Source organism: Bison bison, unplaced genomic scaffold, assembly GCF_000754665.1.
Source record: "Bison bison bison isolate TAMUID 2011002044 unplaced genomic scaffold, Bison_UMD1.0 scf7180017864519, whole genome shotgun sequence".
In the NCBI taxonomy this organism is placed as follows: Eukaryota; Metazoa; Chordata; class Mammalia; order Artiodactyla; family Bovidae; genus Bison; species Bison bison.
The window spans coordinates 20,966,613-20,978,504 of NW_011495072.1; the positions used below are offsets into that span (position 1 = coordinate 20,966,613).

At 38.7% G+C, this 11,892-nt stretch overlaps 1 protein-coding gene across 1 annotated transcript in view; it reads right to left on the bottom strand.

The window, feature by feature from the left end:
* Nucleotides 1-9,952, bottom strand: part of PALMD (palmdelphin) — a 60,056-nt gene extending 50,104 nt beyond the window's left edge. The window contains exon 1 of the mRNA XM_010831003.1: nucleotides 9,633-9,952. Coding sequence (XP_010829305.1) covers nucleotides 9,633-9,677 — 45 coding nt within the window. The 5' untranslated portion in view covers nucleotides 9,678-9,952. The remainder of the gene's footprint in view (nucleotides 1-9,632) is intronic.
* Nucleotides 9,953-11,892: the final 1,940 nt, after the last annotated feature.

Here is an 11,892-nt window from a genome sequence, read left to right on the forward strand (position 1 = left end):
GTCACCATCTGCAGTGATTTTGGAGCCCTAAAAAATAAAGTCTGACACTGTTTCCACTGTCTCCCCATCTATTTGCCATGAAGTGATATAGTAGTATGCATATATTAATCCCCAAAGTTATTATGAAGTATAGTTGATTTGCAAAATTGTGTTAATTTCTTTTTTTTTTTTTTCTGATGGGACATAATCTTCTTTGGTTCTACTTTAATCTAGGGCTTTCTCCAACCTTGTATGGATGCACTTGCTCTATCTTTTTACTTCTTTTTGTATCAGAATTCTTTTTTTTCTTTTAGTGAATTTTATTTTATTTATTTATTTTTAAATTTTATTTTATTTTTAAACTTTACAATATTGTGTTGGTTTTGCCAAATATTGAAAGAATATTTTTAAAATGTATAATGTACATATAACTGAATCTCTTTGCTGTGCAGTTGTTTTAATTTCTGATGTACAGCAAAGAGATTCAGTTATACATACATGTATACATTTTATAAATATTCTTTTCTATCTCAGGATATTGAATATCCTGAGAATATCAATATCAATATCTCAGGATATTGAATATCAATATCTCAATATCAATATCTCAGGAATTGAATATCAATATCTCAGGATATTGAATATCCTGAGAATATCAATATCTCAGGATATTGAATACAATACTCTGTGCTATACAGTAAGACCTTGTTGCTTATCCACTCTATATGTAATTGTTTTCATCTACTAACCCCAAACTCCCCAAACTATATAATCCAGAAGATAAAAAAATAAAAAGTTACATGCACCCCATGTTCATTGTTGTTTAGTCAATGTCATTCTGACTCTCTTTTATGACCCATTATGGATTGTAGCCTTCCAGGCACCTCTGTCCATGAGATTTCCCCAGGCAAGAATACTGGAGTGGGTTGCCATTTCCTTCTCCAGGGGATCTTCCTGACCCAGGAATTGAACCAGCGTCTCCTGCATTGGCAGGTGGATTATTTACCACTGAGCCACCAGAAAAGCCCATGTTCAGAGCACCACTATTCACAATAGCCAAGACATGGAAGCAACCTAAATGTCCATTGACAGATGAAAGGATAAAGAAATGTGGTATATACAGATACTTAGCTGTAAAAAGAATGAAATAATGCCCTTTGCAGCAACATGGATATACCTAGAGATTATCATACTAAGTGAAGTAAGTCAGAAAGAGAAAGACAAATACCATATGGTACCACTTATTTGCAGAATCTAAAATATGACAGAAGTGAACCCATCTACAAAACAGAAATAGGCTCACAGAGATAAAAGAAAACAGACTTGTGGTTGCCAAGAGGGGTGGGGTAGAGAAGAGATGGACTCGGAGTTTGGTGTTATTATTTTTAATTGCAGAATTCTTGTCCTTGAGATGTCTTTATATCTAGATTTGGTAGTATAGATCAATTTTGAGTAGCTGTTATGTCTCCGTTTAACATGTTGTATCACTCCATGTTAATTATTGATGCAGTTACACATTGAAAACTTCATGCTTAAGACAGAAGCTAGAGGTTCAGAAAATTGCCTGACTGTATGTCTAAAATGGTTTGAGTGAATCTCACTCAGTCACTGGGGTTTTACATAAAAACTGTAAGTATGGATCTCACTCAAATTATTCCTATGGTGTTTTAGGAAAGTTGACATGTCACAGGGCTCCTGGTGAGAAAGCTTCTTGAGTTTCCCAGAATGACACCACTGCCATTTAAATAAGCTGAATAAATTAAAATATTCTGATCATATTTTTAGAGAAGCTAGGTAGTTTCAGTCTGTAGATTAGGAAGTGGAAACTCTGCTTTGGTTCTAGCCTGAACTACACTGTATTGTTTAGACTCTTGTTAGATTTAGTCACTTAGTCTCTGGCTTGTTTTAATCACAGTTTTCTAAAGAAGCAGCTTTTCCTTTTCACCATCTAGTAATGTTGAGGAAGTTCATGGGGATCCTTGTCAGTAGAGGGCTTGGCAGAGTAGCATTATCACTCCATAGCACACTGGAAAAACCATCCCTGATTATCAAAAAGTAGTTTCCTTAACAAGGCATCAAAATTATTGTACCTCATCACATGGTCTCCTTTGTGGGTGGGCTATTATGTTTGGCAAAGACATGTGGCATAGCACTTTTGTTTTAAGAAACCTTTCCCTCTCTGGAAGAAACCTGTAATCTTAGCATAGCATTGTGGAAAATTGTGCAGAGGCTTTATTGTTTGAGTATACTGGCACAGGACATCTTTGCTTAGGAGATTCCTACATCTCCACGTACCATCTTTCTGTGGATGTCTTGGGACGGTCATGACAAATTGGGAGTTCTTTACATAACTGTCTTAACCATGAGGTGCAGTGAAACAATGGTTCACTATGCTTCCTATTAGTCATTATTATTTTAAGGTGTCCTTAGAATTCTAAACAACACAATGATCCAAATACATGTTAGGGTCTAACTTCTGTTGACATACAGCCTGGTTTGCACTTGTTTTCATGCTCTCATTTGTTCAGAAGGAATGAATAGGAAAGAGATGGACTGGGCTTCTTGGACATATGACCTGGGAAGTCATACATGGCAGCACCACTCTCAGAGGGGCCCAGAGCTTCATTTGAATGTTTTTAAACTTTTGCTGTTACCACCTTGAAATTCTGAATACTTTTTGAACAAGGGTCCCCACATGTTCATTTTGTATTGGGCCTCACATATTATGTAGCAGATCCTGCTTTGAGGTCATTAACTGTCATATGAACTGTTAGAAAATACCGGGTATTGGGAAAAAGGTGAATGAGATGAGGTGGAGTGTCCAGTGAGAGGAGGCATGTGCTAAAGAAGTAACTAGAGGGACTTCCCTGGTGGTCCAGTGGTTAAGAATCTGCCTGCCATGCAGGGGACACAGGCTTGATCCCTGAGCTGGAAGGATCCCACATGCCAAGGACTAACTAAGCCCGTGTGCCACAACTACTGAGCCTAAGCTCTATAGTCAAGAGCCTGAACACTAAGCCCACGTGCTGCAACTAGAGAAAGTCCGAAGGTAGCAACGAAGACCCAGCACAGCCAGAAACAGAATTAATGAATTAAAAAAGAGAAGTAACTAGGATCTATGTGTATTTATCTTACTGTTTTAATAGTGGTCTTTGTATTGACTCTTGGAGAAGGAAATGGCAACCCACTCCAGTACTCTTGCCTAGAAAATCCCATGGACGGAGGAGCCTGGTGTCCATGGGGTCACAAAGAGTCGGACATGACTGAGCGACTTCACTTTCACTTGTATTGACTAGATTTCTGTCCTATTCAAAGAACTTTCTGCCTCCTACATTCCTATGTTTACAAGTCTAGAAAAAATTCCTTGGGAGTGGAACCAAATAGGGAGTGGATCTGGGGAAATGTAGAGCTCTTGATTATTTTGCGTCATGAGCAGCTTTGGCTGGCAAATCTGGCTCTGTTGCTCAAATTCCAGTGTCAGGGCTTTATATGGCTCATTACCAAATGGAGTCAGTCCTAGGCAGGTGCTTGTTCTTGTGATTACTGCCATTGTCTAACTTTTGACAAGCTCACCTCCTTCATCCATGTTCAAATGTCACCCTTTCCTTGAGGCCCTTCCTGACCATTTTACTACAAATTGCAACCTATCCCATCCCACTTCTTACACTCCTGAAAGTGAAAGTGCAAATTGCTCATTCGTGTCCAACTTTTTGTGACCCCATGGACTATACACTCCATGGAATTCTCCAGGCCAGAATACTGGAGTGCGTAGCCTTTCCCTTCTACAGGGGATCTTCCTGACCCAGGAATCGAACCGGGGTCTCCTGCATTGCAGGGGGATTCTTTACCAACTCAGCTATCAGGGAAGCCCCTCTGACACTCCTAATTCCTCTTATTTCACTTCTTTTCATTTAAAAACATGAGATGTAAATAAATATTGTATGTTGTTGAGGGTTTTCCAGGTGGCTCAGTGGTAAAGAATCCCGCCTGCCAATGCAAGAGCCACAAGAGATGTAGGTTTGATAAATGGGTTGGGAAGATCCCCTGGAAGATGAAATATTCATGCTGAGATAATCCCACAGATGGAGGAGTCTGGCGGGCTCCAGTTCATGGGGTTGCAAAGAGTCAGACATGGCTAAGAGACTGAGTACATATATTGTTGAAGTGAAAAATGAATGAGGTTTGGCACTTAGTAAATGCTCAATAACCTTTAATTGAAAGACGGAATGAGAGAATGAGTGGATAATGTGCATTTCTAACAGCTAAAAGTTAAACCTGAATGAAGTAAAAATGTCAGCTTTATTCTTACCCATTTTCTCCTCAGCTGGGTTTGTTCTCTATACATTGATTCTAGTTCTCAGGATTTTTTTGAGCTCACTAACTGTCCCCTAACCCTGGCCCCAAAGTACTACTTTTGTGCACTTCTATGATCTCCTGCAGTTTAAGATCTATGAGTTTTCCAGCCTGAGTATCCCCTGTTATTTAGTAACAATATTTTCCTAATGCCACCATGGGAATGGAAATAAGAAAATGTGTTGCTTGGGAAGGAGGGTAGGAATGGTATATAGGATATTACTGATTATCAGAAGATATTTCTGTTTTTGTGGGAAATTCCACTTGGGCCATTTCATCATTCTTCGAGGTGTACCATGTCTACTTCCAGAGAGGAACTCTGAAGAGATAACTCAGTCCTTCATGTCATTCTTTCAGAGAACACTGGAGACATTGGTAGCCTCAGTTCTGATAATATTTAAAGTGCATGTCTACTTTCTAGCCTTCTTTAATAGTTCTCCTTTAGTATAAAAATCAGCTATTTGTTAAAATACTGTCTTCTAACTTAAGCCTCAAGAGACTTTTTAATCAATATAATATTTACTTAGTTTGAAGTATTCTGTTTTACATTTATAATTGAAAACTTAAACTCTTTGGCTAAGAGATACTTAGAGATTAATTAATTTATTAATTTAGTAAGTTAAAAGTTGGCACAGATGTACCCCGTTTTATTGTGCTTCACTTTTATTTCGCTAGATATATAGTATTTATTTCCATAGATACTGCTTTTTTAAAACAGTTTGAAAGTTTGTGACAACTCTGTACAGAGTAAGTCTATTGGCACCATTTTTTTTTAACAGCTTTTGATCACTTTTACATTTTGGTAATTCTTGCCATATTTCAAACTTTTTCATTATTATATTTGTTATGGTGATGTATGATAAGTGATCTTTGTTCTTGTTTTTTTCCCTTTGTGAGCAGTCTTTTTTTTTTTTAATTGAGGAAAGGCAATGGCACCCCACTCTAGTACTCTTGCCTGGAAAATTCCATGGATGGAGGAGCCTGGTGGGCTGCAGTCCATGGGGTCGCTAAGAGTCAGACACGGCTGAGCAACTTCACTTTCACTTTTCACTTTCCTGCATTGGAGAAGGAAATGGCAACCCACTCCAGTGTTCTTGCCTGGAGAATCCCAGGGACAGGGGAGCCTTGTGGGCTGCCGTCTATGGGGTCACACAGAGTTGGACATGACTGAAGAGACTTAGCAGCAGCAGCAGGAGCAGCATAGTGACTTGAGGGCTGTCCTGGTCGCTCAGTGATAAAGAATTCTGCCTGATAATGCAGGAGACGCATTTTCAATCCCTAATCTGGGAAGATATCCTGGAGAAGGAAATGGCAATCCACTCCAGTGTTCTTGCCTGGGAAATCCCATGGATAGAGAAGCCTGGTGGGCTAGGTCAATGGGTCACAAAAGAGTTGGATATGGATTAATGACTAAACAACAACAACATAGTTAGCCTACAATATTATATTAGTTTCAGGTGTACAACCTAGCAATTCAATATTTTTATAGATTGTACTCATACAAAGGTATATAAAATATTGACTATTTCCTTGTGTTGTACATTATGTCCTTATAACATTTATTTTTTAGCTAATAGTTTGTACCTTCAATCCCGTTACCCACTTTGCCCCTACCCAACCCCTTTCCCTATTCTGGAAACCACTAGTTTTTTCTCTGTATCTGTGAATCCGCTTCTGCTTTGTTATAATTGTTCATTTGCTTTATTTTTTTAGGTTTCACATACAAGTGAAAACATACACTGTTTGTCTTTGTGATCAGTGATCTTTGATGCTACTACTGCAAAAAGATTACAACTCTCAGAAGACTCAGATGATGGTTAGCATTTTTTAGCAGTATTTTTTAAATTGAGGACTTCCCAGCTGGCGCTAGTGGTAAGGAACCTGCCTCCCAATGCAGGAAGCTTAAGAGATGTGGATTCTATCCCTGGGTCAGGAAGATCTCCTAGAGGAGGGGATGGCAATCCACTCCAGTATTCTTGCCTGGAGAATCCTGTGGACAGAGGAGCCTGGAGTTAAGCGTCGTAGAGGAGAGTCGGACACGACGGAAGAAACTTAGCATTCACGCATGTGTGTTATTTTTTAGACATAGTAATTTGCATTATGTTACATAGTTGAAACATAACTTTTGTCTGCACTGGGAACTGAAAAATTCATGTGACTCACTTTATTGTGATATTTGCTTTATCAAAGTGATCTAGAACCAAATCTGCAGTATCTCCGAGGTATGCCTGTACCTGGATAAGGTAATGAAGGAGAAACATGAGAGTGAGTATACAAAATAGAATCCATACTTGGTATACCCAAATGAAATGCATGTTCAGTTGCTCAGTTGTGTCTGATTTTTTGTGACCTCCCCGGACTTTAGCTCTCCAAGCTTCTCTGTCCATGAAATTTTCTAGAAAAAATACTGGACTGGGTTGCTCTTTCCTTCTCCAACCAAATAAAGTACCCTGTGTAAGCAATTGTTTCTGTGTACTTTCATAATTTTTTCTTTTATTCCCTTTAAGCCTTGGGAAGCCTTCTAAACAATCTAAAATTCAACTTACTGGTATGAGAAATAAAGGCACCATCACAGTGATTTAGTTTTCAATTTGAAAGCCTGATGTCACATTCCACATACTTGCTGTGTTCAATCTGTTTCTTTTCAAAAGAGGAACAAGAAGACTGGCACTTGATTCTATCAAGTTTCAGGCATATACATTTATTTTTTAAATTTCTTACAGCAGAAATAATGACTTTTTGGACCCTCAAAATCATGTGGAATAAATATTGCAGTGAAAATTATTTCATTTCTCAGCTAAGAATTAGAGGACTAAATTTTAGTATGAAAATCAAATAGATCTTAGAATGTTGAAAATTTTGTTTTCTAATAAAGTGAAGTCTGAATTGCTGTGTTTGGTTCCATTGGGCAACTGTCTTTTGATTTTGTTCTTAAAGTATAAAATTTTGTTCTTAAAATATAAAATGTATTTCAGTGTAGGGAAATAGAATTAAAACAGTTAAGATGAGATTATTGTCTCTGAATTTTAGTCTAGGTCTGAGAGTCTGAAGATTTTAAGTGCTTCTAAAAGCGAGACAATCCCTGAAAACTCTCTGGACACTGTGTTTTCATTTCCCTAGGGGGAAGGGGAATAGCTGAGGTGGCTTCCTGGGTAAGGCAAGGGTGGAGAGAGCTGGCATTTCCCAGGGTGTCCGGGAGGGAGATGAGTGGATGTGTTGTTTCCATGGACACACCAGTGCTCCATTTGTTCATCTTCAGTGCTGACCTATGTGACTGGACTTGGTCCAGTGAGGTATAGACTAGGGGAAATTTGTCCCCATAAACTTTTCTCAATTTTTTCTCTACAATTTTATACAAGTGTTTTACTTCCAAAATATAATTATTTTGTAATTTTGCTTTCTAGATATGCTTATTCTTTCTAATGGGATATGGTTAAGCTAACGAAATAATCCAAAAACTAGTTGTTATTATTATTGTTTTTTAATCATCATAAAAGTACACACCAGTATATTCAGGAATCTATTTACTCTCTGGTCTGCTTGTAAGATATTTAAAGCATTATGACTTTTGTCCTAGTTTTATTTGAAGTTGGAACCCTCCGTGAAAATTCCTAGTTTTCCTGAGTGCGGTCTTACCCTTAGAACACGCGCTGCTTCAGTATGAGTTGTAAAGTGCAGCGGGCGTAATAAGGGCTGAAGTAAGGGTAGGCTGCGATTCAAAAAGGAAAATGTGGAAGAAGGAGCTACGGGTGGATTTCATCGGATATATGATTTAATTTAGTTAATTAGAAGATAGAAGGGTCAGGAAAAGCAGAGCTTGTGCCCACACAACTCACACAGTCTGATAAAGTAACCTTTAGACAACAGCTGTAATGTAAAAGGCCCACGCCAAAAACAACAGAGCAGGGCCCAGTTCCTGTCCCTTAAAGCAAGACAGCTGAAACAGTGGCTGAGTTTAACAACAAAAAGAACAAAGCAAAACAAACAATAATCCAAACCAAGGTTTTCTGAAGAAAGGAAAATGAACTAATTAGGAGTTGGACATTTCGAGAGCACTGCCTTATGGAAAAGTGCCAACTTTATCTGTGGACTTTTGGTTCCTAAACCATTGGCTGAGAAAATATTTCAAGTTACTGAATGCTTTCTGAGGGGAACTGAAACTTTGTATCTGTTTAATAAAAATTCTAAATTGGGCTTAGCATAATAATAATTTATGCTATGAGAATTTGAAGAGCAAAGAATAATACCTTTCTATTCACTCTAATTTTGCATCAGTTTTCTTTTCACAAGACAGGAAAGAGTTATTTTTATAGATAGTAATGTCCAATATACATTTAAATTAATAAACCCACATCTGTGATATTATGCATCAGTTTTTGAACAGTACTCTGACAGCTAATTTCAGTGTCAGAAAATGCTGAAAAAATGGAATGTTGATTTCTAAAGTGTTTTTTCTTTAAAAAAATTATATAATAAATTGTAGCCAATGATAAATGATTGTGCCAGAGATTTGCAGGTGACTGCCAAATAGAAGACTTTGTAAAATTGAAAAAAAGCTGGATCACTTAAGGAAAGTAATTCATTTCATACTTTGACTCTTTCCCAGAACAAACATAAAAAATGGACTCACTATTCTCCTTCCTGGTATTAACAAAATATTTTCCAAATCCATTGCATTGCATGCATTACATTCCTTTATCAGGATTTTATTCAGTTTGTGACTCTGCTGGAAACTGATATCTTAGAATTAATCTGATACATGCTTTTACCTACTTTTCTCTTGTTTAATCCTTAGCTAAAGTACAACTACATTCGTTTGAATTCTGTGAGGCTTTGTGGAACATACCACCACAACTACAAATAAAAAGCATCAAGTTGTTTTCTTAATTTCTTTTTTCTTCTCCTTTTAAAAGATTTTCACTTTTTGGTGAATTAATTGTTCTAAAAAGTTTCCAAGTTGAAGATCAGTTTCTTGATCTAGTATTTGTCAAATATAAATGTAAGGAAAATCTGTTTTTCAGGTACACGATAGTGTAGCCAAAGTGCCTTAAAAGCTTCTGACTGCTATTTAAAACATAGGTACGGTTTTTGTGAAAATCAAGAACATTTGCTCTCTACTTAGGTTCGGAAGCCCAAGAGTTACAGAGGGTCATCAGGGTTAAGAGAGCGGCAGAGACTTGCCCGTGAAAGGTGACAGTTCTGTTTTTTCACTAATGGGGCTCAGCAGCAGGGGCAGCAAGCAACGTGTCTGTCGTCCCTGTAAGCAAGCGCCTCTGTGAGTTATAACTAGGCAGACTTACTGTGATGGCCTGGAGTCTCTCCTTCACCAGCTCAGCTTCTTCCATTCTAGAAGTCGGGGACAGGCAGCCAGTGAGGGAAGTCCAAAGCTACCATAAAGCAGGAGCCTCCTTGGGGAGAGGAGTGGAGGTGACAGAAGAGAAGCCAGGAGAGACCCACTCCTGCACTGGTGGAGAAAAGCAGAAATCCCCGACTCGGCAGGAGCGCCTCTGAGCAGATGTACAGATCAGCCCAGACAGACACATGTAATGAGGGTGTGCCGGGGAGGCAGACGCTGAGGCTGCTGGCACAGGCTGACTGACAAGTTTGAACGGCAGCGGCACAAGCCCTTTTCCTTCAGGAGCTGCCAGCTCTTTGTTGCAACGTGCACAGTGAGCAAGGCACAGTTTCTTATTAACTGTTCCTTTCCCAATTCATTCTTCTCTAGGAGTAGCACCAGGAGCCCACGCTCTGTGTTTCATCAGCCTCTGCTCTAGCCACACACAACCAGACCTCTGCATGTGTGGGTTTGTACAAAGTTGGTGACCCCTACTCTCTCTCTACCAGACGGAGCCTTACCTTGACTGGGCCAAGTCACTTGCTTGCTTTTCTTCCTTTGATTGCTTTCAGATACTAATACAAAATTCTGGAGCAACTTTAGAATTTAATCTAGTGGTAAATTTACATCAGGCTGTCCTCACCTCTTCCTTCTCCTCCTATTCCAGCAGTGTGTTTCAAAGTTTGGAATCTTTAGGTCATGGAGAAATTAAAGACAGTGACGTGACTCTGTTAAGAACTTGGTCCATCAGCCGTGTTCAGTGCGGTTTAAATGTCAAGACCACTCTCTGTTATTTCTGTCTTGGACTTCTGTGGGATGGATTTCTTTCTTGCACCTTGTTCAGCAATGACACTCAGGAAGGTGGCCATTTTGACCTCACCAGTTACACAGGAGAAAGGAGTGTGGAGACTTTGAAAGTGTGATGAGACATTCTGTAACTCATGTAGTCTGACACCATGTGAGAATTCCTTGGCCCTTTGGCAAAAAGAAGTCAAGCCCAGTGAAACTCTTAGCTCGAAGCAGTCTTGGAAGCTTTATGATTGGCTTTGTCTGTTTTCTTTCCCCTACCCTTTCTTTAATTAAATTTTGATGCAATAAATCCTAATTACCATCTACCTCATTGTTATATGTGTAGATGCTGTCAAGCACTTTCATATCAACATTCAGCTAAAGAAGTTAAAAGGATAACCCAAACATCGAACAAATGGTTTACTTTCCTTTGCATTATCAATTTCAGTAATAATAATGGCTAATATTTCTTGAGTACCCTCTAAAGGCAAATTCTTTACGTTAGATTTATCTTACAAGAGGCTGGAAGATTTTAGCCCTATTTTAAAAATGAGGGAGCTGAGGATCAGAGAGGTCATTTGCCATACAGATAATAAACAGCAAAGCCAGGACTGGAACCTGGATTTTCTAACAGTCATTCATCAGGTCTGCCCAAGATAGGCTGAAGATTACATCCACCTTTGTGAGAAAGAGTTGGGCCCCCAGCTTCCTCCTCCATCTAGCTTCCAGAACACTTAGAGCTGGGCTTAAACCCCTTAGTTGGAACCCTGTAGGAATCTCCTTAAGTAAGCTTAGTGGCCCAAGTGAGAAAAGACTTCCCCATACTGTCATTTAAAGCCATCCCACCACAGAACCCTGTTTCCAGAATCTGGAGTTATATTTGAGAATAGTTTGTCCTTACTCGTCCATCCTCAAGAGACATTTAGGGAGACTAGAGAATGGGAGAATTGATCAGGTATGGACCAAGTTTGATTGCTATTGGATGAATATTTAACCATCAAAAATTTCAGTTTTGTTTATCTGCAGATCCTGGCTGAAATTAAAGACAAGAGAATGATAGTGAGAAATATCTCAGTCAAAATTGCATATTGGCTGCCCAGAACAGATGGCAGTCATCCAATTATTAACCTGGATCTTTTCCTAAAAACAATTTACCTCTCAAATCTCATTTCTGTAATGGGGAAACCCAAGTATTTTCTAGTGTAAGGGAAGGGCTAGATTAGATAAGAGAATCAGGGAACTGAGGAGGGAGCAAAGCTGTGATAACTGATTGGGATCATCATGTGTTTATTCAGTTATTTCATTGATAATATGAATTTGCTAATTTGCTAATTGTAAGCCTTTGCTGTCCATTTATTCTGCACAAATTTGTTGAGCACCAACAATGTACTAGGCATTCTACTAGATGTTTGACATACACGGATAAACAGAATTCC